Source organism: Leuresthes tenuis, unplaced genomic scaffold, assembly GCF_036924035.1.
Source record: "Leuresthes tenuis unplaced genomic scaffold, fLeuTen1.0.hap1 SCAF_4, whole genome shotgun sequence".
Classification (NCBI taxonomy): Eukaryota; Metazoa; Chordata; class Actinopteri; order Atheriniformes; family Atherinopsidae; genus Leuresthes; species Leuresthes tenuis.
Genome location: NW_027325358.1, coordinates 36,054,998 through 36,082,858, shown reverse-complemented (window position 1 = coordinate 36,082,858; position 27,861 = coordinate 36,054,998). Strand labels below are relative to the sequence as shown.

The window sequence follows — 27,861 nt, the reverse complement described above, 5'->3', positions numbered from 1 at the left end:
TACATTGGCCTGCTGTGAACTGAAAGCTGTTGGAAAGGCAGTGTTACCCTTTACAGTCAGGTGGGTTTTACATTGCCATGTTCCAGGAGGCTGCCACCTCAGAAAGATGCCTGCTTCAAAATGAACAACCAAGGGCTAAATTTAACTTTGCAGTTTGGATTCAAGTTTGGTCAAATGAGATGGGAATGGTATATTGGCTCCAATGTGCGAAAAGTATTCAACCCAACGAAGGCTGGACCAAGCGTTGGTGGTGGTAGCATCATGCACTGTGGCTGTTTAGCTGCTAACTGACCGATTGCTGAAAATGGATGGAATAATTAGGCAGCATAACCTCAAAAGCTGTTTAAATACAGACCGGATTACAACAGAACAAACGCCACAGAATAAAAATAAGTGTATTATTAAATGTGTGCTACTATCTTTCTAAGGTAAACACCTAAAACACTACATGTACAAAAGCCAGGGCTAATGGCGATAAATTAATAAGAGACATTCAGTCTATGATTTGGTGTAATATTTTATACATTTTTGAGCCGACCCAGAAAAACAAAGTACAGTACAAATTAAGTAAACCAAAGTAATGAAAAATATGTTTACAGTAGAAAAAAGGAATCTTAGAGGACATGCTGGTAGTGGGACAAATTTCAACAACTTTATGATGATTCAACTTCAAATATTTTGCATATTCTGAAGCTCCTGGATGACTCAACTCTGCCACGATACTCAGGACAAACTTTACCTGCTTTTTATTAAAAATAAAAGTACGAGCAGTGCAGTATGTGCAAAGACTGATAGATGGTAAACTCTTAATAAAGTTTTTATGGTTACTGATAGAAAATTGGTGTAAACAAGTCCCAACAGAACAAGGATACTGCTAAGTTCTAATGCCTAAGTGGCGTTTTCAGACTTAAGACACATTCACATTTGACCTGTGAGGAAACTAAAAAAGCAAATCCAGAACCAAAACAAACAAGGCTGCACATAGCTTCCCAGCATGACTGCTTGTTCAGAGCTCGCGGTTTACCTTCCCTAAACGTGTCCGACAGATCAGTGCCGGACTGCCTGAACTTGTCCACTTACAGCTGCCTGAGGCTTCTCGGTACAACATGAGGCCAGCGGCGGTGTGGTGTTCACTCTGGTATGACAGGAGGCCAGTCCACGTCCACTGACTGAGACAGAAACAAAAGTTAGAATGAGCATGCAGGAATACATTATTAACATTACTGGTCTAACAAAAGAAGAAAAAAAAAACTGTCTTTGATATAATGGATCAAGGAAGGCCTTGATCCATTATATCAAAGACAGTAGAGCACTAAGGTGTGACCTTTAGTCTCAGAGATCGGGTTAATATTTGTTTCAGGTCACCAGGGGAGCGTATAGTTGAAGACTCAGATTCAATTCTCTAAAAACATCTACTACAGATGATCACGATGGAAAGAATACGGCACCATAACACAGCTACCGAGAGACGAACAACAACCGAAATTAATTGGAGATGCAACAAAAAGTAACCCTGAGGGAGCTGGAAAGCTCCACAGCAGAGTGGGGTGCCCCTCCATAACACCACTGCAAGCTGTATACTCTACAGAGCTGGGTTTCACAGAGGAAAAAAAAAGAAACTATTTATGAACAAATGAAGAAAACATGTTTACAGTTTGCCAAAAGTCATGTGGGAGACTCACCAAACATATGAAGAAGGTCCTCTTGTCAGACTAAAACTCATAAAAGGTGAACACTATCTGGCACAAACCCAACACCTCTCATCAACAGTGAGTGGTGGCAGCATGATAATGGGCGAATGATTTTGTACTGGCAGAGACTGGGAAATGGGTCAGAATTAAGGGAATAATGGATGGTGGGTAAAAAATGAAGGATTATTCTTGAGAAAAAGCTGCTTTGAGACCGGGACGTGGGGTCACCATTGAGACTGACAATGCCCCCAAGCGTAAAGCTAAAACAAACACTCACATGGTTTAGGGGAAACATTGAAAGGGTTGGAACGGCCAAGTCGAAGCACAGATCTTAATTCGATTGAGAATCTGTGGCACGACTTAAAGATTGCTGTACACAAGCAGAGCCCATCCTACTTGGAGGAGCTTTGAAGAATGTGCAAAGATCCCAGTAGCTGCTTGTGGAAAAGACACAGAATCATGCCCGAAGAGACTAACAACTGTCATTTCTGCAAAAGGTGGCTCTCCAAAGTACTGACTTTGTTGGGGATGAACTCAAGTTTTCTGTTATTCTTTTTTTGCTTGCTTCACAATAACAAATGTTTTGCACTTCTGTAAATCAAATACCATCGTAAGACACTGTACTTCAACAGTGTGTGGCCAAATATGTTGGTTATTCAAATCGGTCTAAACTTTGGAGCAGGTACAAGCTAAAAGGGTAGATTGTAAAAGGGAAACACAGTGGGATGTACATTCAGAACCGACATCATCAAAACCTGTACAGGATTCCAGAGGGGTCAAGAGAAGTAGCATTTAGTGACAAAGCTGCAGTGTGATGATGAAAGGTACTGAAGGGGACCCTTTAATGTGATGCAGGGATGCATAATAAAAAAGCTCATTTGAACAATCATTTATAATATGGAGATTCATTTTCAGTCAGGACTGGTGGGAGATGGTACTCAACATCATCACACCCTCTGCAGCCAGGATCCTGATGAGAGTTCACAAATATAAGCACATCACCCCCATCCTCCACTGTCTCCACCAGGCTTGAGTACAAAGTTTCCCTCCTCACACAGTGTCCTCACTAGTGTCATATATGCATTTTTTCCCCTACAAAATCGAATAGCTGAAGGAATGTCCCACACTAGTGGTGATCCCATTGTTTTGCTAGTTGCGGTTCATGTTGCATTTCTCCCACCTCCACATCCAGCTCCAGGATGTCTGTGTCCGTCTTCAGCAGCCAACACAAGTTTGGTGTAGTGCGGCCAAAGTCTCCATGGACAAACTCTTTTATGTAGCTGTTTCTGATCATTAAGACGTTTTTCACATCATGTTTCACACATTGACATTGGTGGAGTCATCACTTTCACACAAAAAAGGAAGACATTTAATTTATAGTGAGGATACGTCCCCGCCTGCGTTTTCAGTCCCAGGTAAAAGTGATGAGAGTCCAGAAACCGGGTGGTCATGCTGTGGATGACTCGCTGTCGTATGGCTAATGCCCGTCGATGCAAAACCCTCAGAGGAGTCTTTTGGTCAAGAGTCAGATCCTGACAAGACACACAAACAACAGTTACAGAATTCCCGAGTGCTACTTGCACTCAGGCACAGCCAGATGTTGACCAACTAAAAGGCTGGCAATTCGATTCTGGGCTTCTCCAGTCAACATACAGAAGTGTCCTGGCAACATGATCGTCGCCAGAGTAAGAAAGTGCTTCTTATTCTAAACGTTTATGCATTTCCCTACCATAGCAATACTGGACCCACATCAATGAATGCAAACCAGACAGATGTGTGAGATGTACGGACCTTAACGTTATCAATGAAGGTGATGTCGTCTCTCTCAATGGGCTTCTGGGTCCAGACGAGCGCTGTGTAAGACTTTGTCTTCTCCTCTTCTCCCTCCTTCATCCGACACATGGCCTCTCTGCAGTTTATCACACAGAATAGAGCACTTTTTCTTCAGCTGCATGTAATACTTACTCACTGATGGAGATTTTCACTGTGCAGGAGTTTCATAAACACTCACCTGGTAACAATCTGCAGGTCTCTAACTCGGATTTTGTCTGAGGACTTGTTTATTGTCTAAAACGAACAACAAGTTGCAGTAAACATGAGGACATTAATACTGGTGCTGTTCATATTGACAACTTCTAACATAAAGAAAGACCAACCCCCCCCCCCCCCCCCCCCCCAAAAAAAATCCACAAGGTACCAGGTTAGATATCGGAAAATAGAGCGATAGGTTTGGATGCCGTTTGTGTGTAATACGTTATTCATAGAGAACAATGAAGGCACAGTTAAATCACAGGCTGCTATACTGATGCAGAGTTTATGTTTTACTAAGACAGAGGGAGTCAAAGCAAATACGATCCTGCAGGGGTAACATAAAAGTTTTTATTTTCACATGTAACATCGTAGTAGAAAACTTTATTTGAATTTTAGGCTTAAAATGCTTTACATTTGGTATTTACTGAAAGTAACAAAGTATTTAAGTTTCAAAGTCTCACTTAAGAGGCATTCCTCTTGGTATTTTCTTTTAAGTAAGACAGGTTTGTATTTTGAAAGTTACACTAAACAGTTCTTCCTGTTGATCTATTCTTTTAAGTAATTCCATATGGTAGATGTTTAGATTTTGAAAGTCAGATTCAAGAGTCATTCTTGTTGGTAAACTACTGTAAGTATCATAGGCTTTTACTTTCAAAGTGTTTATCTCTTGTCGGTATAATCCTGTCAGGAAAATAGGCTTTATTTTGAAAATCAGACATAAAGCGTCATTCTGCTTCATATTTCTGTGAGGTAACAGGGGCTAGAGTTAGGATTCCTTTAAGAAGAAGATTATTTAAATGGACTTCCTGTTGGTATTTTACAGATTATAAAAGTCTTTGAGAAAGTCAGGCTTAAAAGGGGAACTCCGGTGTTTTTAAACCTTATTTCTGGCATGAAATACGTTCATCTACTCACCGAGAACAGTTTGGTGAAAGTCGGCGTCCTTCAGAAGATATTTAGAAAACTTGTGATCCATATAACGGAGTGAACGGGGCTTAGAGGATGCAGCCTCTAAATAAGGCATTATCTGTCTTTATTTCACCAATACTTTAAGAAGAATGAATGAATGAACGTGTGCTATAGCTCTGTTAGCTCATAGCTGCTGTTATGTGGCTACTTGCGGCTATAGGAGAGCTAACGGAGGGATTTCTACACAGGCACTCTACTGGGACCACTTCATCCAATAAATACAATAGTTATGATAAGACAGGGTAAAAGCCATGATTAGTTGAGCAAAATTTCCAGAAGTCTGTACAATTTTTCAGTTATGGCGCAAAAAAGGAAAATGGATATTTATGGTTTGCTCATGAAGACTCACTATTGAACCTTTTCTATAAACTCTTGCTTGTGCACTGATAAGATAAAAAAATCAGGACAAGTTCTGGCTGTTATTGCCAAAACATTTTGCTAAGGAGCTTAGTATCAGTTGAGCAAGAGACTGATTTAATAGAGTATTTCAGCACCTCCTGTAGCTGCTTCATCTCCACTTTGCTGAATCTGGATCTATGTGGATTCAGCAGCTCCATTGCGAATGGACGTCCTGCCAGTGGAAATCAGGAAAAAAAACAAAGTTAAATGACTAAATAAATAAGTGAACATATTTAAGTTCCTCACATTTCTTATGTGCTTCAAAGTTTCAACATGACAGATTTAGGACCAACCATTAGCAGAAATGCAATATAATACTCATAACTATGTTTACATTTGTCGAGAGCAATGTGAAAAGAACTGTTATATTTTCAGAAACTTACATCTAGGGCTGGGCAAATATCAAATTCTTTAATTGCCTTAATCGCATGATTTCCTGTGATTAATCAAGATTAATTAATCCAATAATGAATTCAAAAGCAGCGTTTAACGCACTTCTATTGGAACTGTACAGTCATTTGATTGAAGTACTCCGGTGATAAGACAATTCAACGTTGCAGTGCTTCCAAATAACTTTGGCTCTGTCGACCGCGTCGTCTGGAAGAAGTTTGAAATGAAAATAGCCATGTAAAAGTTCCTTAACCTTCTCCATGTTGGTTAGCCTTCTTCATCTGCCATTCTTTTCTTTTCTGACTGTTTGCTGTGAGCGCTGCAGCAGGAAGTGACATACTAGGCTAGTTCACGATGGACTTTTTCAAAATAAAAGCTGGTGAGCAACAGACGTTTACAAACTAAATAATAAATAATAAAAACTGGGGTGTTATGGGGAGACAAATAATTGTCGGCGATAATGAATTCATTAGTTAACACAAAAATAACGCGTTAATGTGCCCAGCCCTACTTACATCTCTAAAAGCTGCAAGTTTCCCTTGTTGACCCTGTGCCATGCAAATTAGCATTTTTCACAGCTGTAGTTTCACGAAAGGTTTGGACATTCAGTTGGATGCACACTGGGCAGCAATATGTCCCCACGTCCTATAAAATAATCTTTTTAAACTGTCTCACCGTTTCCGAGAGTTCGGACGTCCACATCCTCCCTACCAGATGAGGAAAAATTAAATCCTGCGACACAAAAAAATTGAGCCAATGTTACGTCCCGCATTATTCTGCAAGAGATGTTTACACAAACTACGTTTGTATTTCTGTTTTTTCTTATTATCATCATTGTTATTTTGAGATGCAAAATTCTGCAATATCCTCCCATACCCCCATGAACCACACACAGAAAATATATATTATGGGTCTTGTGTACCAGTGCAAAGCATCTCAATAACTCCTTATATCAAGGCAGCCCCAAAATTGCCCTGAATAGAAATGAATAAAGTTTGATACACATATGTAACAGCACAAGACCTAAAAGTCTACACGTTGCATTTGAACAAACTTGTCCTAGGAATTTCATGGGACAGATGTGCAATATATAAATTGCAAAGGATTTTGGTTTTCGACATGCCATGCACCTGTGGTGTTGTGGTTTGATTGTTCGCCATGTGAAAGGTAGCTGCTATAACCTGCACATGCTGGTCCAGTGTAATCATTTCACATGCCTGAAAGGAAATGCATGGCAATATGGCTAAAGCTGTCACACTGCTACCTAGTGGCACCAGAAAGTATTGTTGTGAGAACGCATTAAGGCATTCTCACTATTGTTTTCCTGTTTCTCTTTTTTGGCACTTAACTACTCCTGCAATCTTTCACCGATTTCAACATTTTTGGTATCAAAACGTTCAGCTCCTTCGGGAGATTTATGCTATGACTTTTGGTGTTGATATTTTTTAAACTTTTTAAACTATTTAACTTTTAATTCAAATTTTCCCATCATTCAAATGAATCGAAATTTCTTTCAACTCTTCAAAAACTTCCTCCTCTTTCCAACCTAACTAGTTCAACATACATTCAGCTGGAGACACCATTCAAACTTTAAAATGTTCACAAGACATTCAGCTATTACCAAATGATTCAGCTTTTTCAAATATTAAGCCACTTTTGAAATATGACAGTTTAAAAAACATGAACATTTTTGCTCCTTCTTGATTTTTATGAATGAGAAGATTAGAGTGGCACACCGATCATTTTAACTTTTTCTTATATTCAAACAAATTCCTCTAACTTTAATACTGTTTAACTCAGATAAACAAATTATACCTTAAAATGTAGGTACACTTGTCCTCTTTCAGCTGATGGAACTACTAAAGAGCTCACATTTACAGAATTACAGCTATAAGCCTTGAAGCGAGAGAAACCTTTCAATTTCTCTCACTAACTCCAATGGAAATTTGGTCTGACGCCAGAGAGAGGTTCAACTGTGTTCAACTCGCTGCTGTTTAAATTTTTTTCACTCCATTGAAATAAAAACTACATTGCCGTGTTCCTCCAAGCCTTCTGCTTCTTACGGTCTTCAAATTATTTTCCTCGCTCTTCCAGTTTTCTCACAGGAGGTCATAGTATCCAAAAAAGCAATTTCTGCAGGTTATACAGGGAGAGAGCTCGTTAAGCTGCAGCTGTTGACAAACATTGCTGTCACTGATGACATCACTCTTCCACTCCCTGCTGTATATTACACTGAAGCCATTTTAACTATTACTCACTTGATTTCTGCAAAATTTTCACTAGATTAAGCTTTTGGAGCATGTTCAACTAATCCCATTCAACTTAAAAAGCATTCTCACAGCTGTTTCGCAGGAACAGCTTTTTTTCTAGTTTTTTTTGTTTTTTAAACTCTTCAAAGTAATGTTACTAGGCTGTTATGATCCATCAGGGACATCAGATGGCAGTATTTGTTCCATTTCCCGAGCAAAGGGATGTCTTCATATCACAAATCAGATTTTTCGACACCGTTTTAAAGCATAACAAGAGAAGTTTGAAATTTCTTTGCTCTTGACAATGTAACAATGTAGCGTCATGTTACAGGACTTAAAAACTGTGATAAATGTGAAGAACAAACACACTCGCAATGCCAAAACAAACCAAAATCCAAGTTATAGTGTAATATGGGTTACATCTTTTAAGGATGTGGAGTGTTTGTGAAATCAATATATGTGCAACAGAAGTCTCACTGCACACACCACAGAGAACCCTCTCAAAGGCTGTACATTTCAAACACTTTTTGCAGGAACTTTGCAAAAACTAATCAAACTATTTTACGTGAAAAACGTATTTGAAAGTGAGTCTGAAACAAGACTGGGGTGGCTAACAGAGGCTTCTCATTTCAGTGTGCATCATCTTTATGGTCTCTTCCAACTTTATTTGTAATAGTAAAAGTGTATTTTTAATTTTTTTTTAAATCACGGAAAGAAATGTACGCTGTTATCTAGTTTTTGGCGTTTGTGACGTGCTACCACAAAGGAAAATGGAGTTGTTTAGCTGGGAACTGCCCCATGGCACCCAAGGTCAGTTTCAGGCCAGAGAATGTGCATGACAAAAGTCTGTGCATTTTGAAATGAATCAGAAGCCCGTAGGTTTAGGCTTCAGTTGGTGTGGACTTACCATCAGCTCTGAAAGCAGACAGGATAGGCACTGCAATCAGCTCCTCCACGGAGGACTCCATCCTCCTCTCCCCATCAATCACCCAGGGAGTCTGAGGTAGACTGCGGCAGAACTTGTTGTACCTCCCTGAACAAGAGAAGTTTTTTTTTTTTAAATTCTTTTATCTGAACTTGAAAAGATTCAAAAGACGTTCTTAAAAGTTCTATATTACCTGCTATAAAAACCGAGACGTGGAGACAATGGACGTTCTGAGAGATGCAGCTGGTTGGTTGCGTGGGAGGACAAGGGTAGAGTCTGAAGCCAAACAAACAAAGAAAACAGGTAAATAAATTAACAAACACATAAATAACATGCTGAGGTGATACTTACTTCAAAAACTTGGCATCAGGTATTTTTTCAAGAGCTTTGATCACAGCTATGCGAGTGAACACAGACTGCAGAGAGGAGCAACACACAGCTGTGAGATTACAATGACAACCCATTTATTCCTCTAAACTTGTGGTTATCAACTCTTTTCTGGCTTTAGAAATTAAAGTTTACAATTAGCTGTCCAACTTTACGATACCCACAATTTATTTGCCATGTCTTGTGATGCTTGCCACCTTTATGCCACCACCTGACCTGCCAATGACAGAGTCTTTAAGTCGGTGTTCTTCAGGGTTTTAAAAGTTTTAATTTCCTGGAAAACGACGTACTGTTGATAACTCCTACTGCATCAGTGGTTCTAATTCAATTAGCCTTTCTTTTTGACATCCCTTCCCATGGTTATAAAGGCAAGCAAAAGGGAGTGTTGGAGTAAAGAATTCATTGTGATTTGCGCAGTCACTATGTCCTCTATGGAGCCATTCTATTTTCATGAAAAGCAACTATCTGCATATAGTCACAAAAATAACAACCATGTTAATGGCCCACAGAAGTTCTGAAAATATATCTTTATAGTTTATAGTGAAATGCAATGTGAAGGAAAAAACAGTCAGAAAAGAAACTTAGCTTCACTCCAGGACACCAGACTTCGCTTTGGCAGTGACATCAGTTGAGGCACTGGTTGAAACTGGTTTAAAGTGGTTGAATTCTCTAAATATTAGTTGTTAAACGTTTGTGTTTCACTATGAGTGGTGAACAACTGAATGAGCTTGTCTCAAAGCAGTCCAACAGCAGCAGTGCAGGGAGCAGTTGGTGTAGGATGCCATCTACACACGATTTAAAATTCCAGGGCTTTCAAGCTTGATTAGGGAACAATCTTAAATGGGACTCTTTTTTTTTTGGTGGAAAATCAAAACTTCAAGAGACAATTATTAGCGTCTCTGGTCATTTAAAAAAAGACTGTGCTTTGTCACCATCACGTTATAATACGGAACTTTAGCATCAACAGTAAGTGTGCAACCAATATACTCCCACTGTCATTCAAGTTAGAATCTGATTTTTTTTAAATATTTTGCAATTTAAAAAAAAGCCCTGGAAAAAAAACGTGGCCATGGCTATCCCAGCACCTTTACAGAGGGTTCAGAGACCATTGACTGTGCACAAAAAGGCTGCTCAGAGCTCTCTGAAAGAAGATGCTGAGTGCAGCACTTTGTCTGAAGGCCACTACATGCACTCTGTTCTTAATGAGAACTGTTTAAAAAAAAAAAGGGTGTGGACAGCAGACCAAAACTGGACATATGTTCAAATATAGTATTCATCAAACTAATTCATGGAAATTGAATGCTAATTTGTTTTCAACAATTTCACGCTGCAAAATGAAATGTCAAAAAAGGTGACACAAACAAAATTTCCTCAGCAACTGACAACCTTTTTAGGGTTCTTCTCTCGGTGGTGGTCAGGTTAACCCTGACGCAGTGTAGGAAGGAATGAACAGATTAAGGTTAACCCTGACCACCTCTGAATGCAGGAAGTGAGGTTTTAAACACTTGGGAATCATTACCAGCATTGCTCTAAAATTAACTTTGAAGAAGTTGCAAAAAAACATTCATCGCTTATATCTACTTCTAATTACTTCTAAAGTACCTGTAATTCTCAATTCAATTTATCCTAAACTTTCAGATTATTATAAAAACTTATTTGCCTCCTTACCGGTTTGTTCTTGGTGGATGTGAAGCAGTCAGGACAGGCTTTGGCTCTGCAAGAGGAACCAAAAACCGCAGAAAGGCTGTAACTCAACCAATAAAGCACCAGTAGAGACTCTGCCTTTTTTTTTCCTTCATTGGCTCTTCCTACAGTTCCATCCATCCATTTTCTATACCCGCTTAATCCAACTCAGGGGGGCTGGAGCCTATCCCAGGTGTCTTTGGGCGAGAGGCAGCGTAAACCCTGGACAGCCTGCCATTCCATCATTGGGCCACACAGGCACAAAACATGACACAACCATGCACACCAAAGGCCACCAAAAACTTTCAAGTGACAGTATAGGGTAATATTATGGGACGTAACAAGAAAGAAAATGCACCTATATAATCTATCTATCTATTTATATCTATCTCTGATGAATAACAGGAATGAACACACTGCTGTTATTATGCATGTCCTTTTAGATGTGAAACAGATCACTGAAGTGGATGTCTGGTGCATCTAAGCAAATTTCATTAGTTTTATTTTAGCAATCAAACAAAACTTCCAACTCCTCTGACTTCAAAAATACACAGAGCAGAGGGAAAGAAAGACCATGAACGTAGTCTTTTCATGATTAAAAACCCACACAATCAGAACCTTTCCCAATAAAGCCAAGGTTTCCCTTCTCGACCTGTTGCTTCCGCCACCCAACCTCCGAGGTGAAAGATAATGAATGGATGGATGGACTGATATACACGTGCAGACTTTTCGCGATTTACTTGTCTAACCCCAGTAATGTTGGTCATCTTCAATGCACATGATTTAGGAATTTTGTTTATAATCTGCTCTTACTTTAAATCAATCTAGAAGTCCTAACAACAAATCAGACCTATTCAGACCTTCAAAAGAGTTGAGAACTCACAGGAAGTGGCAGTCAGAGTCAGTCTCTGGGTGAGAAAATTCCATGCCGACCTCAAACGTGCTCTGAAAACAAAATTATCTCTATGTCATTTGATGTGAATGTAGATGCCTGTGAAATGGTAAACAATCTGTTCATGATTTCCTCTTCCAGTGTGTTCCAGAGCAAGACACTGAAACTTCAACAGTGGAAAATCAAATTCACTTGCTGATTAATTTCCATGATAGATATTACCTACCTTGGTAACCACAGATATACCTCCCAGCTCCTTGCCAACCAGACTCTGCATGATCCACTTGAAGGCCTCCTTCACCTGGATGACATCATTTTTGTCAAGAGTCAAACCCTTCTCTCTACAAGAACCAGTAAGAAAAAGAAAAAAAGCATCACATGACTTCTGTCTGTCACACTGAATTTCAACATGTCAAGAGAAATAATTTTACCTAATTTTCATCTTAGCATGGAGCCAACAGGAGTGCTGCAAGATGAAAATGAATGTATTAACAGAATGAATATTCAGTGAATTAAAGAAAGAAAATTAAATAAAAAAAACTGGCTTCAGACCTCACGGACACTCAGCTGAGCAGGCAAAGAGACAGACATCATAAGCGTGTCAAACTCGTAGTGCTGTGCCTTCACTGCCTCTGCTATCTGTGGACACGAACCAGAAAGGTGAACTCAATCTCAGTACATTCTGAGAATATTCATAACAAATCAATTCATATTTTCCATCACAGACCTTGACTGCCTGGATTTTGCCACATAAATCCTGCAAGATTCCAAAACACACAACGCACACGCGTGACTCCTCAAGCTCCTCCAGCTGAGTAGAAGTCCCACTAGGTTCTAGTTTGACTCTTTTGCAGGGTGGGTCTTGATGCGTTTCTGATACTGCTGCATCATGGGACTTGTTTTCAAGAGTAGAGTCTTGGTCTGCTGAATCCTGAACTTTGCTGTTTTCTGAATCCACGATAAAAGCCCGAAGTTCCTTAAGTGTCTCCTGTGTAAGAATAAAGATCATCAATCTTAGCTGCAATAAAGAAGGACATTGTAGCATTTTATTAATCTGCCTGAAATCACTTTGCATTTTGCTGAGACTTCTTTTTGTGATATTTCTTTTATGTTTTGCATGTATTAATGTTTGTAGAAGTTTCAGCAAAACAAGTAAAAACTGCCAAACTAAATACAAGCCACCTGGCTCAGCCTGAAGAAGCAACAGGAAGCGTGGGCTCACCACTCCCAGGGAGGAAAATTGATATTGCAATGTGAGCTGGGCAGTGGAAAAGGCAGGGGCCTGGGCGTGCTGACTCTTAGCGTTGCAAACTGGAGCGGTACCAACTAGATGTAGTTGGGCTCACCTCCAGTTTGGGAACCTCAGGATGGAAACTCTACTTTTTGCAGATGATGTGGTTCTTTTGGCTTCTTCAAGCCAAGACATTCAGCACTGGAGCAGTTTGTGAGTGTGAGGCAACCAGGATGAAAGTCAACTTCTCCAAATCTGCCGGCATGGTTCTCAACCAGAAAAAGGTGGAATGCTTCCACCGGGTTGAGGATGAGTCCCTGCCTCAGGCGGAGGGGTTTAAGTATCTTGGGTTCATACTCTTCATGAGTGTTGGCAAGTTGATGTGACAGATTGACAGACATTTTGGGACTTTGTCAACAGTAACGAGGGCATTGCTCCAGTCCGTTGTGGTAAAGGGGGATCTGAGCAGGAAGGCAAAGCTTTTAATTTACTGATCTATCTTTGTTCCGACCCTCATCTACAGTCACAAGATCTGTGTAGTGACCGAAAGAATAGAATAAAATAGAATAACCTTTATCAGCCCACAAGTCAGAAAATTACATGTTACAAAGCTCTCTGTGATGAAAGAATGTACACAAAAAAAATAAACAAATGGATGAAGGTATGTACAGGATGTAAAATAGTATAAACAAGATATGAACATGGTAAGATGCAGGGGAAATAGTAAGTAGCAGCAATGTGATGTTATGGAGTCTGACAGCTGCCGGTAAGAATGACCAGCAGTAGCATTCCTTCCTACACTGCATGTGTCGCTGAACGAGCCTCGAACCGAGGCCCTTCTTATAAAGTGTATCAGTATCTGTGGACCAGTCCCGTTTATTATTGTGGTGAACACCCAGGTATTTGTAATCCGCCACGGTTTCAAAGCCCAGTCCTGAGATGTTCACCAGTGTGAGGTGCCTTTTTACGGAAGTCGGTCACCAGCTCCTTCGTCTTGCCAGCGGTGATGCAAAGGTGGTTCTGTTCCCACCAGTTGACTAAATCCCTGATTAAATCCCTGATGACCCCTACATTCCAGCTCGTTCCCCTCTGACACCCAGCCAACAATAGCTGTGTCATCAGAGAACTTGTGGATATAGCAGCTCTCTGTGTTGTAGCTGAGAATGAGGTCATGGATATAAGCGGGTGAGATGGGTTTCCTTTGGAGGGTGGCTGGGTTCAGCCTTCGAGACAGGGTGAGGAGCTCGGCCATCCAGAGGGAACTCTGAGCAGAGCTGCTGCGCCTCTGCGTCGTAAGGAGTCAGTTGAGGCGGCTTGGGCATCAGGTTACGATGCTTCCCGTTTCCTCCCTGTGGAGGTTTACGGGCATATCCAACTGGGAGGAGTTAGACTCGCTGGAAGGAGTACATATCCCTTCTGGCATGGGAACGCCTTGAACACATTGAAATTGCTCCAGATTCATTGAATAATTTAATGATACATTATGTATCAGGAGATATATGCAAGTCACATCCAATCTGTGTTGGAAGAACATTGATTTCAGTTATTTTCTCTTTCAGTTGAAGACAAACTAGCTATCCTCTGGCCACCTTTGCTCCTCAAAGACTCAACTTTTCTTGTATACAGCTTTTATTAACGCTATTCTTTTTTTTAAACAATTCGTGATCACAATCACCTATTGAAGCTTTGTTTGAAATAACATATTTATTAACTATACCTTGTTTCTGTCCCTAAATTGCACCTATACCAACTTTTTTTGGGATATGTTGCAGGCCTAAATACATGAACAGATATATATATTGACAAATTAAGGCAGCTCACGAGGCAAAACATTAAATAAATTGGGTTAACATGGTCTGCAATTAAATAAATATCAAAGTAAATGTCTTTTGTTTTTCTTTTTATAAATAAGTAGAAAGGATGCCATCTGGATAAGAATTCAACATGAGTCTTACCTGTTGTGGTTGTCTGTAGGCGGCCTGAACACTCACACAGCAGAATCTGAGGACACAGCGAGCACAGCAACCAGCAGACAGCAGCATCTGAATGATGGGTTTATCCTTCTCCTTCAGTGGCAACATGACTGCAAGAAAGATGAGGAGCATGAACAAGCATCCAGTCAGTCCCTGTAAACATTTACCCACCTTTACAGGTTCTTCTTTCTCATATATAAATGTTTAGACTTTTCACTCAAAGTCTACTTTCACGCATCAGTGGCACCTAGGCAACAAAGTGCCCAGTGGAGAAGAGAGAGACGCACAACTTGTCAGTCACGTTGAAAGCCCACGGAAACTCATCTACAAACAGCTGACTACTAGAGAAAGGCCCTGAGACAGTGGAACCAATAGGCAAAGTCAAATTTATTTGTATAGCACATTTCATGTACAAAACAATTCAAAGTGCTTTACATAAAATAAAAGCATTGAAACAGGGAGCAGAAAAAGCATTAGAAATATGTAAAAGAATATAAATAGAGAGAAATAAAATAATTAAAATGAATAAAAACATAACATGACAACAGAGACCACTTGAATACCACTGGCCATCAACCGAGTGTGTTCACAGCTGACGAACAGGCCTAGTGCCAACCGAAAGTAAGGCCTATCACCTTCTTCTCCCCTTCCGACGAAACAGTGGTGTCAAGTAGGGCTGCATGATTATGACCAAAATCATAATCACGATTATTTTTTATCAATATTGTAATCACGATCATTCATCATGTCTGGAAAAACATGTATTTTTATTGCACCATTTCTAAACAAACAATGTGCCAACAATTTTTTGTGAAAAATTAAACTTTAAATTAGAATAGAAGATAAATAATGCCAAATAAAAACAAAAACCCAATAATTTAAAATGTTAAAGTACTAACTGAAAATGTTATTGCAGAGTGCAACTCTGCACGTGGATTCTCAAAGTGCAACTTAATGAAACAATTACAACTAATAGAGAAAATGCCTTGGTCTGGGACATTAGGCCTACAGGTTTTTGGCAAGTAACACTTGCCTGTTAACATTTTCTGGCTTCAGAGATGAGCGCAGGCAATGCCACTTTAGAGAAATAATTGCGTGAGGGAATCTTGTATTTTTTGTCCAGTGTTTTGACCATTTTTCTGAAGCCTTCATTGCTCACTGTATTGATCAGACATGTCTTTAACCAATTAAAAATATATTGCGTCTGTTATTTCTGCATGTCTTTGGGAGGTAGATGGATAGGGTACTGTCCGGTGCAGGGTTGCTGTAATGGTTGTTTGGGTTGGCGCTGGACACGGACGGGGAATTTGTGAATTAACATTAGCTTTGGCCTTCATGCATTCCTCATATTTAGGTTTGTGATGTTTTTTCAGGTGTTTGAACAAATTAGTGGTGGTACTCTGGGGCAGACACTACTTTGTTGCACTCTTTGCAAATAACGTGTTCTTGTTTAACGCCACTTGCCCTGAATCCAAAACAAGTCCAGACAATGGATGTCACCCCGTTTTGAGGCACAAGCTCCTCGACATCCCCAGATGTTACTGTATTCTTCTCGGCTTTCGACACAACTTGCTTTCAGCAGTCTAACTCATAGAATGTCTAACTCAGTGCTGCCAGGTGGGAAATGTAGTATCATCGTACCAGAGACATAAAATGATCGTATTTTGAGGGAAATTATCGTACACCCGTCACAACCAAAATAACAAGTCTATTGATGCGCTATAGTCACTCTAGTGTTGAATAGCGTCTAACAGGCACTCACCGCTTTACGTTAGTACGGAATGGATTCATCAGCAGCCCCACAGTTGCATTAGGCTAAATATCGAGTATATATAGTCCATAGTCAATTAAGTTTTTACTTTTAAGACTGTTCTTGCTTAAAGATTTCAAGAAATAGTTATTATATAAGTCCTTGTTAAACGTTTCTTTATGCAACTTTGGTCATTCAATTCAAACGAGAACTCTTAAGTAGATCTGTGAGACTGAGTAAGATTAATGATAATTTTCCTACTGTTGAAGGATAGTGCCCCTGTTATCGAGGTTTCTTTGATTGAACAGTGAGTTCATCAAGACATAACACAGAAATTCCAAAAGATTGTTATTCCATTTGTGTCAGGGCTCCATTATCTCAGTAGCTGCGCCTACTTTTTAGAGAGTCCACTGCACCCGGTAGTGCTGCTATAAATAGTTATAGGACTGTGTTGATACTACAATTTGCTCACACAATGACCAATGCGGTCGGCATTATTGAAGCTTGGAGGGTGAGTTTGGTTTTCCTTAAGTGAGATTGTGTGACATACTAATATGTAGTTAGTATTGTGGGAGTAAATCGATAATCCACACCATGTACTGTCTGAGGTCAGGTGGTTCTCGGTAAAGTAAACTACAGAAGATGTTTGTTGAAGACATAGATATGAATGAACCAAGTCAAGGGTGTTTTTGGCCACATAAGCCAAAATGTTGTTAATAGAGATAGAAAGGGTCCAACAATCTATGGTCGATGGTCTTTGGGAATCTTTGTGTGCTGTTGTGTGACATGCATCTCTGATGATTTTGCTAATACAATTTTCCCTAAGATGCTGCCAAGATGAGTCCGACTGCTCAGTTTTTTCCTCCAACACAGTATCTTACCTGCATAAGGCAGCGGTCAGATCTCTGTCTCGAAAAGCAGGGAGGAATTGTCCTGGGAAACCAATATTGGTCGTGTTCAACAGAGACAAGAGAAAAGCTCATTTTAGCCATCTAAAACAACTCAAACCTAAAAATTTCATAGCGACTCAGCTCATGCTAGAATTTCACAATGCATCAGTGAATCCTGCTGCTGATCAGCTGAGTCTGCCAGAAGTCGTCTCAGATTTGTTGGAATATTTTCCTTATCGGCATTACTTCTGCAAAGATCTTCGATACGTCTCACAGTTACTGTTGTTTTAGTTACGATTGTAACTGTGAGTCACAACTGATCAGTGGCAGGAAACAACAAAAACCAAATTACAAAGGATTTAAAAAAAATAAATGAATTAATTTTAAATCTACAATATATTGTTCACTGAACCAAACTGAAATTTTTGAGGCCAAGTTGTTTTAAATGGTGAAAACTCATTCCCCTTTTGTCCCTGCTCTCAGAAGCTGTTAGCTTGGCTCTCTGCTGCCCTGCTTCTCCAAACAGAGCGCTCTGACTGCTGCCTTCTGCAAATAAGGTAGTAACTAGGGCTGGACCATAAAACCATAGACATATATACATAGACGCAGCATTGACTGTTGCCGCTTACTCGAGGGGCGTACCTACAGGGTGGCCATCTTGGTACAGTGCCACTCGCTCCTAAAGTACATTACATCTATGGAGGAATGGTGTTTCTACACAATAAAAGTGATCATAAGTCACTCAGTTATCAAGCTATTTTCAGGAGGTTTGTTTGTCAAACGTCAGACATCACAGACAGACATGGAACGAAAAGAACCCAGAAAACGTTCAGGTGTATTCAGGTCTTTATTCAAAGAACCTATATAAAATATTCAAATTAGTATTTTCATTTTACCCGAGTAGCATTCAGGTTTTAATATGACCTTGGCCTTGATGCTCTCATGTGTTTGAAAAATATTACATGCAAATACTCACAGCATTAGAATGAGGTTCACCTTCAGGGAAATGCTTGGGCAAGTCCACTGGAAGAAAACCAGCATTTTTAAAATATCCAAGCACCCATCATAGCTACATGTGTGAATACATTTGAAAATCGGTCCAAAATTCAGCAAATAATTCTATTTTAAGATTGAGGAGTACCTCTCTCCTTCATAAATTCATGCACCGCTGCCTCTGCTTGCCCTGTACCAAGATGGCGGCGCTTTAGGCACACCCTTCCACAGTCGATGCGGCGTCTATATGCCTATGTATAAAACGATAACTATCGAGGAATCATTTTTCCTCAATAGAGCTATGAAACACAGTGTTGCCAGATCTTGCAATAGATACAAGCAACCAGCTCCAAGAAAACAAGCCAATTTTTCAATATTTTTTTTTCAGTCAATTAACAATAAACACAGTCCTCATAAACACTTTGAATAACTTCATTTTTCAAACTTTGATAGAAAAAAGAAAAGTACATATGTCTTAGGCATAAATAAATTGACAATTGTGGAGACGTAAATAATATTGATGAAACAGGAGACGGAGGTGAGTCGAGTCCGTTTACTCTCCACAAATATATTTGTCAGAATAGAAATAGAATCTGTAACCGGCGCACCCCTGTTGCCTGGATTGTGGCTCTGTACACTTATACACTCATAATTAAGCAGGGTTATGATGTAGGTCCTGTGCCATGGGTATTTTACACACGCACGCACGTTTCTTGTGCTTGTTTTTTCGGGTGCTCCTGGAGGCGCTAAGGCTGGATTCTCCACAGAGGCCGTGGATTGTCGTCTGTTTTGTTTTTACTGGTGTAGCAGCTGGTTGTCTGGTTTTTCTTTCTATTTTTGTTCTGTTTCCTCTTCTTTCCTCTTCTTTCCTTGTCCCCCGGTCCGGTTCGGCTTTATTACATGTTATATATTGTAAACAAAAATAAATAAGTAAATGGGCAGTTGATGGGCATCAAGGGGAGCTTTACATTTATAAAGTTTCCCTTGGCAAAACAAATCTGGTTCGCATAAAAGGTATTTAGATTACAATTCTGCTGCCATAATGCTGGACAGGACAAGGGGGGAAAAAAAAGTTCAAGGTACTAGCCCTCTGGTGAATGTCTCTCCTAAATTCCTTATTGTGGGTCACTACACAGGCCCCCCAGAATGCACCCGGAGGCCAAAACCGGGGGACGTCCCCGCCGTGGTGGCCGGGCCAACTCATTAGGCTCTTCCATGTCCAAATGAGCAGGATTAAGACTATCTATTGCGACCCGCTCTGGTTTACCCCCCATGTCCACCACAAAGTTTTAGACCCCCACTCCAAGACACGGAAGGGCCCATCGTAGGGGGGATGCAGCGGGGTCCGTTGACTGTTGTGGTGGATGAAAACATACTTGGCTGATGGGAGATCCTTGAGGACGTAGGACTGGGGGAGGCAGTGGTGAGATGTCAGCACGGAAGCAAAAGCGCCGGCGGTGCCTTGAGCTGCAGTCTAATGGGAGTCAGCTGACCAAGGAGCTGTTGCAACTGGGAGAAACTCCCCCAGGACCAGCAGTGGCTAGCCATATACCAGCTCAACAGATGAGGCCTCAGCAGATCATTCTTGGGGGCTGAGCGAAGCCCGAGCATGTCCCATGGAAGACGGTCAACCCAGCTGCTGCCCGTCAGGCTGGCCCGTAGGGAAGCCTTCATAGCGCAATGAAACCTCTCACACAGCCCGTTGGCCTGCGAGTTGTAGGCCGTAATGCGGTGGAGCTTCACCCCCAGGTGCTTGGCGACTGCTGTCCAGAGCTCTGACGTGAACTGTGGGCCCCTGTCCGAGGTAACGTCCGAAGGTGTGCCAAACTGGGCTATCCAGGACGCGATGAATGCCCTGGCCACCTCTGCTGACGTAGTTGAGGACAGGGGAATTGCTTCCAGCCACCTGGTGGTCCTATCCACTATGGTGAGGAGGTGAGTGAACCCGCGGGAGCGAGACAGGGTACCCACCAGGTCCACATTCACATGGTCGAAATGCTTCTCGGGAACTACAAAAGGTGCTTTGGTATGATGTTGCACCTTAGCACGCTGACATGCCACACAAGATACTGCCCAGGCCCTAACATCCTTAAGAATGTCCGAGTCTGTGGCTTGGTCCTTCGCCATTGCAGCATAGTCCAGTCCTAGGTGAACAGACAATGCACCCGCCTGGGAAAGACAGTCAGCGACTAAGTTGTCTTTGCCTGCCAGGTGCTGAATGTCTGCGGTAAACTCAGAGATTGCAGAGAGCTGCTGCTGCTGAAGACCAGACCATGGCTCTGAGGTCTTGGACATTGCGAACGTCAGCGGCTTGTGGTCCACAAGCGCAGTGAACTGGCGGCCCTACAACAGGAATGGCAAGGAATAGACCCAGGAGCTCTCTGTCAAAGGTGCTATATTTTTTTTTCACAATCGCGGAGCTGCTTATTGAAAAAGGCCAGTGGTTCCCAGGCACCACCCACCCACTGTTCATACATCGCCCCCACCGCATAGTCAGAGGCATCTGTAGTGAGGGCGACCGGGGCACTGGGAGACGGGTACACCAACAGAGTAGCGTTGGCCAGTGCGGTCTTGGTAGCATAGAAGGTGTTGTCCCTCTTTGATGACCAATCCACCTCATTATTGGCTCTTTTACCTCGCAGGGATTCGTACAAAGGACACATGAGGTGGGCTGCATGTGGAAGAAAGCGATTATAAAAGTTCACCATGCCCAGAAACTCCTGAAGAGACTTTGTGGTGCGTGGGCGTAGGACACCAGTGACTGTCTCCACCCTGGCAGGAAGTCGAACTGCTCCCTGGGGAGTGATGTGGTGTCCCAGGAGGGTGATGGATGACTGTCCAAATTGGCACTTGGCAGGATTGACAATAAGCCCGTTATCGCTGAGCCTTTCAAAAAGCTGCTGGAGGTAGCAAAAAGGCTGGACGGCAACTTCCTCTTAAACTAGCATAGTGGTTAATTTAGCTAACAAAATGGACAAATTTGTCACAAAAATATCCACCAACCCGATACTGTCTTCCAGTGAGAATTCTACTCAGTCAACGACTGAGTACAGAAGCAGTGCAGATGTTAGGCAGAAAAAAGGACGGACTTTTCAAGCTAGCTGGAAAGGTAAATACCCATGGATTGACAACAATGCTGCAAAAAACTAAGTATTTTGTCAGATTTGCACTGTTGGATTGTGGATTTTGTTTCAACTTTATCTTCATCAGTCTTTTGCGTTATGTTACATTGACATTAACTTCTCGTATGCATCACCAGTGTGTATATGCCGTCATATAATCGTTTCAAAATGCGTGCGCAACTATCAACTGAACGTGTCAGTCGCGCCCCTGTGCAGCAAACCGAGCCTCACGTGTAATGTGGTGTCATCAATGACTTATAACGGTCCCCTGTTCATAAACACGTTCACCCGTGAGCACTGCTGCACGCCTGTAATCACACGACGCGTAGTGACTACGCATAATGCTTAATTTATACTTCTCCATAATGTCGACATGACGTCGTCATTGAGCATTCGAAGTTCTGCATCGAGGGAACACGTTGCTCTGTAATTCACCATGCTGCTGGGGAGGTGTGGCTGTGTGTTTTCAGGGGTTATAGCTGAAGCTTTTTCTTCCGGTCACAGTTAACAACAGTAAACAATAGCAACTGAGGTGGAGCAGCTGTATTTGCAGTTGTAGCTCATCAATATTGAAGAGCAAATGCCATCCATCCATCCATCCATCCATCCATCATCTGCCCCTTATCCGAGGGTCAAGTCGCGGGGGCAACAGCTTTGACAGAGAAACCCAGACGTCCCTGTCTCCGGCCACTTCTTCCAGCTCTTCCGGGGGGACCCCGAGGCATTCCCAGGGCAGCCAAGAGACTTAGTCTCTCCAACGTGTCCTGGGTCTTCCCCAGGGTCTCCTCCCAGTGGGACGTGCCCGGACCACCTCACCAGGGAGGCGTCCAGGGGGCATCCTAACCAGATGCCCGAGCCACCTCATCTGACTCTTCTCAATGCGGAGGAGCAGCGTTTCTACTCCGAGCCCCTCCCGGATGACTGAGCTTCTCACCCCATCTCTAAGGCCGCTTGTATTCGCGAGCTTGTTCTTTCGGTCACTACCCACAGCTCGTGACCATAGATGAGGATGGGAACGTAGATTGACCAGTAAATAGAGAGCTTCGCCTTCTGGCTCAGCTCCATCTTCACAACGACGGGTCGGTGCAGAGCCCACAACACTGCAGACGCAGCACCAATCCGCCCGTCAATCTCACGTTCCATTCGTCCCTCAATCGTGAACAAGACCCGGAGATACTTGAACTCCTCCACTTGGATAAGGATCTCATTCCCGACCCGGAGAGAGCATTCCACCCTCTTCCGGCTGAGAACCATAGTCTCGGATTTGGAGGCACTGATTCTCATCCCAGCCACTTCACACTCTGATGCGAATGGCTCCAGTGAGAGCTGAAGGTCACGTCCTGACGATGCTAACAGAACCACATCATCCGCAAAAAGCAAATGCTTATATTGAAAATGTTGAAGCGCAGGTGACAGAGAAGACGTTTGTGGAGGGGGTCTGTATGACCGGTCGAGGCAGAGAACGGCTGAATTTACAACACTGGTTCAACCACTGAGGGACCTGGATGAATAAATGGACTTTTGATACTTTTGAATGTCAACGGGCTGATTTGACAGCTTCTTTGCCGTGTACAGCCATTAAGACCGGAAAAAGCAACTGCTGGAAATCATGTTCTAAGCGGACCAATCACAGCCCTTACAGTCCGTGTGTACGCAACGTGTAGTTATAATTTTTGGAGGTGCATGTCAGGCTACGGCGTAGGGATCCACGTTGACGTTATGGAGAAGTATAAACTACGCCTGACATTCATGCGTTTTTTGGCGAACTCACACATTAACGCTCGCATTAAAAGATAATAGAACATTTCTGTCACGCGCTCACCCGTACCGTACGACGTGCGCAAACTCACATGTGACAAGAAGCTGCGTATGTATGAAGCAGCGTGTATTGTATGCGGATACTGGACTGCTATGACAACCTAATTTTCCTTTGGGGAACCCTTGATGCTTCACAATTTGATGACAGCAAAATTAAATTTTTCACAAGACTTCCCAATTGAGAATAGTGGTGGCCTATGTTTCTCAGAATTAATCAAGCCTCCATTGACACGAGGGAAGAAACAGCTTAGCCGAAAAGAAATTGAATCTGAATGCAAACCACTCAAGGGCATTAACTTACTTTTGTACTGTCTTGTGTGTTTGATTTTTCTTGTGTGTATAACAGCAATGCTGACCATAAGTTTTTAATTGTACTGTTTGTATGAAAGATTAACACTAACAAGGCCTATAATACACCCAGCAAACAGTATAACCTTTAGGGAACGTTCCCTAAAGGTTCTTTAAAGGTTACATTGTGAAGGATGCTTGTAACCTCCAGTGATCCTTTTAGGGGGTGTTCACTAAAGGTTACAGGCTGTGTATCCTTTAGAGAACATTCCGGGATGTTACCTAAAGGTTCCTCGAAGGTCAGAGTGAAAACTCCAGAACTTTCAGGTTTATATAATACATTTCTAGAATTCTGCATTATTACTTATATGGTTGTCATCATTTCCTTGCTGTTTCATTTATGTGCCACACTAAGAATTAAAAAAAATAACCCAGAAAAGACCCCATATCAAGTATTCCCCCTAAAGTAGCCTTTAATCACCATCAGCTGTGTTTTTATATCCTGTAGGCTCCAGTGAAATCAGAAAGGTGCACAAACTGCTATGAGCAGGTTTGACGGGAGTGAACGGAGCTTAGACGATGCAGCCTCTAAATAAGGCATTATCCGTCTTTACTTCACCAATACTTTAAGAAGAATGAATGAATGAACGAACGAATGTGTGCTATAGCTCTGTTAGCTCATAGCTGCTGTTATGTGGCTACTTGCAGCTATAAGAGAGCTAATGGAGGGATTTCTACGCAGGCACTCTACTGGGACCACTTCATCCACACGCCCCCCTGGAGCACAGTTTATTTACTCCTTTCTCTGTGACAGTCGGCAAACTTCACACGGAGTTTGCTACTGTTAGTTTTGTGCAACATGGCAGGATATTTATCAAATTTTGACAATGTGAAAGACCACTTTGAGTAAGATGGACGTTCTTACCGGAGTGAATAAGCTGTGCTGCAGCCATGCGTGTGGATGAAGTGGTCCCAGTAGAGGTGTGTGTAGAATTCCCTCCGTTAGCTCTCCTATAGTCGTAAGTAGCCACATAACAGCAGCTATGAGCTAACAGAGCTATAGTACACGTTCGTTCGTTCATTCATTCTTCTTAAAGTATTGGTGAAATAAAGACAGATAATGCCTTATTTAGCGGCTGCATCCTCTAAGCCCCGTTCACTCCGTTATATGGATCTCCAGTTATCTAAATATATTCTGAAGGACGCCGACTTTCAGAGGAACTGTTCTCGGTGAGTAGATGAACATATTTCATGCCAGAAATAAGGTCTAGGTTTAAAAATACCGGAGTTCCTCTTTAAGATTTTTTTTTTTTTTTTTTTTTTTTTTTTTTTAAATATGAAGAGAGCTGTTCCTTTTTATCTATTTGTCTCTTTGTAGAATGTAATAACTCCAAACAACATGACTGAGTACCACAACTGAATGTTTTCATTACTCCTGCTGAATTGGACAACAAACAATAACATGATCAACTTTTAATAATAATATCTTTGCGTTTTATGAAAGGGTTCATGGTGTAATAGACCTATTTGTCTCTGTGCAGAAAGCACAGGTGTTTTGATTGATTAGGTCCATTAAGGCCTCAATTATACTCTCTGTTGGGTTTGCACATGGACAGCTGGGTCTAAGGCTACGTTCACACTGCAGGTCTTAATGCACAATTCCGATTTACTGCTCAAATCCGATTTTTTGTTTGGCTGTTCACATTACGTCTTTAAATGTGGCCCGTCTACGGATTGCTGTGTGAACAGCTCACGTTCCTGAAGTGATCCGCATGCGCAGTTGATCATTGATGACCTCATGCCCATAGACCACGTCACAATGGTGTTTACTGAAGCGACCATGGCAACGGCACTACAGGACTGTATGGCTAAATGCTAAAAATCAGGGCTCTCAAGTCTCACGAGACACACGCATTTCAACAAGTTCTCACACTCACATGCTACAAATGGTATTTCTCACGCTGAAAAAAATAAAGTATAATATAAATTTCTCTGGCGTGCCACTATCGCTATTGAAACGGCAGGAAACAAGCACGTCTCCCATGAGTCTGAGCAGAGCAACACTAACAACAACACTAATAATAAAATAAGTAATGAAAGACCTGTCCAACTACCCCAGGGAGACGATCTCCAGGAGGTGCTACGAGGCTTCAGGCAGAGGTGGGGTTTCCCCCAGTGTGCTGGGCGATGGATGGGAGCAGTGCAGCGGGGATCAGCATAAACATAAACATACTAGTAGCTCTTTAGGTTTCGTTTCTCAGGTGCATGCAAGGTTCCTAGCAAAGGAAGCACACAGTCACAACAGTTGGAGGATAAACACATCAACTAATCCTTGTGCACATGCAGTGATGAGGAAATCTAACACACTAAAGACCCAATCAGACCGTCAGACAATTATGATTGTGGAAAGCATAACGTGTCCCATCAGACCATGACAGGTAACCAGCATGCACCAAAGCAACACTTTCCTTAAGTGAGCTACATTCTAGACCAGGGATGTCAAACTCCGGTCCTCGAGGGCCGCTGTCCTGCAGGTTTTAGATGTTTCCCCACTTCAACACACCTGATTCAGATTAAATGGATCTCTTCAAAAGATTGTTACATTCTGCACAAACCAGCTAATGAGGCATTGATCTGAATCAGGTGTGTTGGAGCAGGGAAATACCTAAAACCTGCAGGACAACGGCCCTCGAGGACCGGAGTTTGACATCCCTGTTCTAGACTAATACACCCGAGTTGCTCTACTCTGACAGGATAGCTCTTTTCAAACAAAGATTGCACCGTAACTTCACTAAGATGACTCCTTGCTTATCCTGTCATTACTTGCCTTTGTATTGACCACACAGAGGTGGCTTAATGTTGTACCGATGTTTGGTTTCAAATAACATGCCAATTTTGCAGAATGAGGTAACAACAGCATTGATTTCTACAGGGGCATGTCTGCCATTCATGTTCTGCCTTGCACAGAGACTTCAATTCAGCTGTGATTAACCCTGCAGCAGGTCCACTGTACAGTCTCTGTACCCTAAAAATAGAATGTCGACGCAATGAAGACACCACAGCCCTGTTTGGGAGAGGCTGCATGCAAAGGACTGATGCCTGCTGTGAAAAACATTCTGTGATTTATAGCTTTATCACTGTTTATATTGACTCCCAAGAACCCATATGACTGCATGGACACTGGATAAGGAGCTGAACATGACTACAATCCATTTGAAAGCTACCTAAGATAAACACCTCACACACTAAGATAAAAAAAACCACGTAAAAAAAAAAAGTTGAACGAGACAATCAAATGGCAAAATGTGTCAACTTTTTGTAGAAGCGTTGCTGCCATCAAATTCTAGATGAGCCAATATTTATCATAATGGAAAATGTGCCATTTTCAACATTTGGTATGTTTTCTATCTTTTATTATTTGTTGGCCATAATTCAGTGACATGCTATACATGAGCAGCGTGTTTTTGCCGACACTGTGGGCAGTGGGCGATCGGGGAGAAGAACAAGAAAAGTACACAGGCGGTATCGTGCCTAGCAACCAGCAATGACACTTCCGTACACGCACACATATCTCTATATACATATATAAATATACATGTATCTATCTGTGCTGTGGCAGCCCGTAGCACCCTATGGCAGCTGGCTATGCAAAGCTGTGGAAGCTCAGGCTGTCACCAGAAGTGCCGTTGCTAGTTATCACTGCCACAATTTGAGCTTGCTCGCTCGAAATGTAAGCGAGGCGAGGGGACGAGGAACGTTGTGCTACCGGTAAAATCTGAAGGTTAGCGACACGTTCGAGGAACGCTGCCTTGTTAGCGAAGCATTGTTGCCTCTCTTGCAAACCAATCCTTTGCCAGAACATACTGGTGCAATCCAACACAGAGGCTTAGAAGATCCACTGGTAATGCACTATTACTTTTAAAACTCTAACAACTGCTAAGCTAAATGTGCTTACACTACACTTTTAAAATTAACACTGTAAACTTGACAACGCATACAACACAGTTACATGAAGCAAGAGACGCTAAATTCACCTACTTTAGAAAGATGAATGTTTGTGTCCAGTGCTGTGTCAAAGTCTGTTTCCCAGTGGAGATCCGTCCACACGTTGTAAGAGGCGCACGCTCCAAGAAATCTTGTTTCGACGCACTCCGCTTGTACCTCGGCTAACTACGGAATG

At 41.9% G+C, this 27,861-nt stretch overlaps 1 protein-coding gene across 1 annotated transcript; it reads right to left on the bottom strand.

Moving 5' to 3' along the window:
- Positions 1-528: 528 nt before the first annotated feature.
- On the bottom strand, positions 529-27,834 carry pus10 (pseudouridine synthase 10). The gene is made up of 18 exons (XM_072383627.1): positions 27,720-27,834; positions 14,803-14,930; positions 12,344-12,604; positions 12,169-12,255; positions 12,048-12,082; positions 11,843-11,957; positions 11,608-11,669; positions 10,710-10,755; positions 9,006-9,070; positions 8,848-8,930; positions 8,637-8,762; positions 6,156-6,212; positions 5,186-5,262; positions 3,703-3,758; positions 3,483-3,600; positions 3,081-3,223; positions 2,872-2,971; positions 529-1,169 (listed from the first exon to the last, which is right to left on the bottom strand). Exons 2-18 carry the CDS (start codon positions 14,926-14,928, stop codon positions 1,131-1,133), a joined length of 1,596 nt encoding a protein of 531 aa, XP_072239728.1. The 5' UTR covers positions 14,929-14,930; positions 27,720-27,834; the 3' UTR covers positions 529-1,130.
- Positions 27,835-27,861: the final 27 nt, after the last annotated feature.

What these genes read in the sequence shown, in the direction of transcription:
- pus10 (XM_072383627.1), bottom strand. Translation starts at nt 14,928, where the DNA reads ATGTTGCCACTGAAGGAGAAGGATAAACCCATCATTCAGATGCTGCTG. An exon ending in GCAAAATCCAGGCAGTCAAG is followed by an intron (nt 12,256 to 12,343) that starts GTCTGTGATGGA and finishes TCGTGTCCACAG; the next exon opens with ATAGCAGAGGCAGTGAAGGC. An exon ending in CCTTCATTGATAACGTTAAG is followed by an intron (nt 3,224 to 3,482) that starts GTCCGTACATCT and finishes GTGTCTTGTCAG; the next exon opens with GATCTGACTCTTGACCAAAA.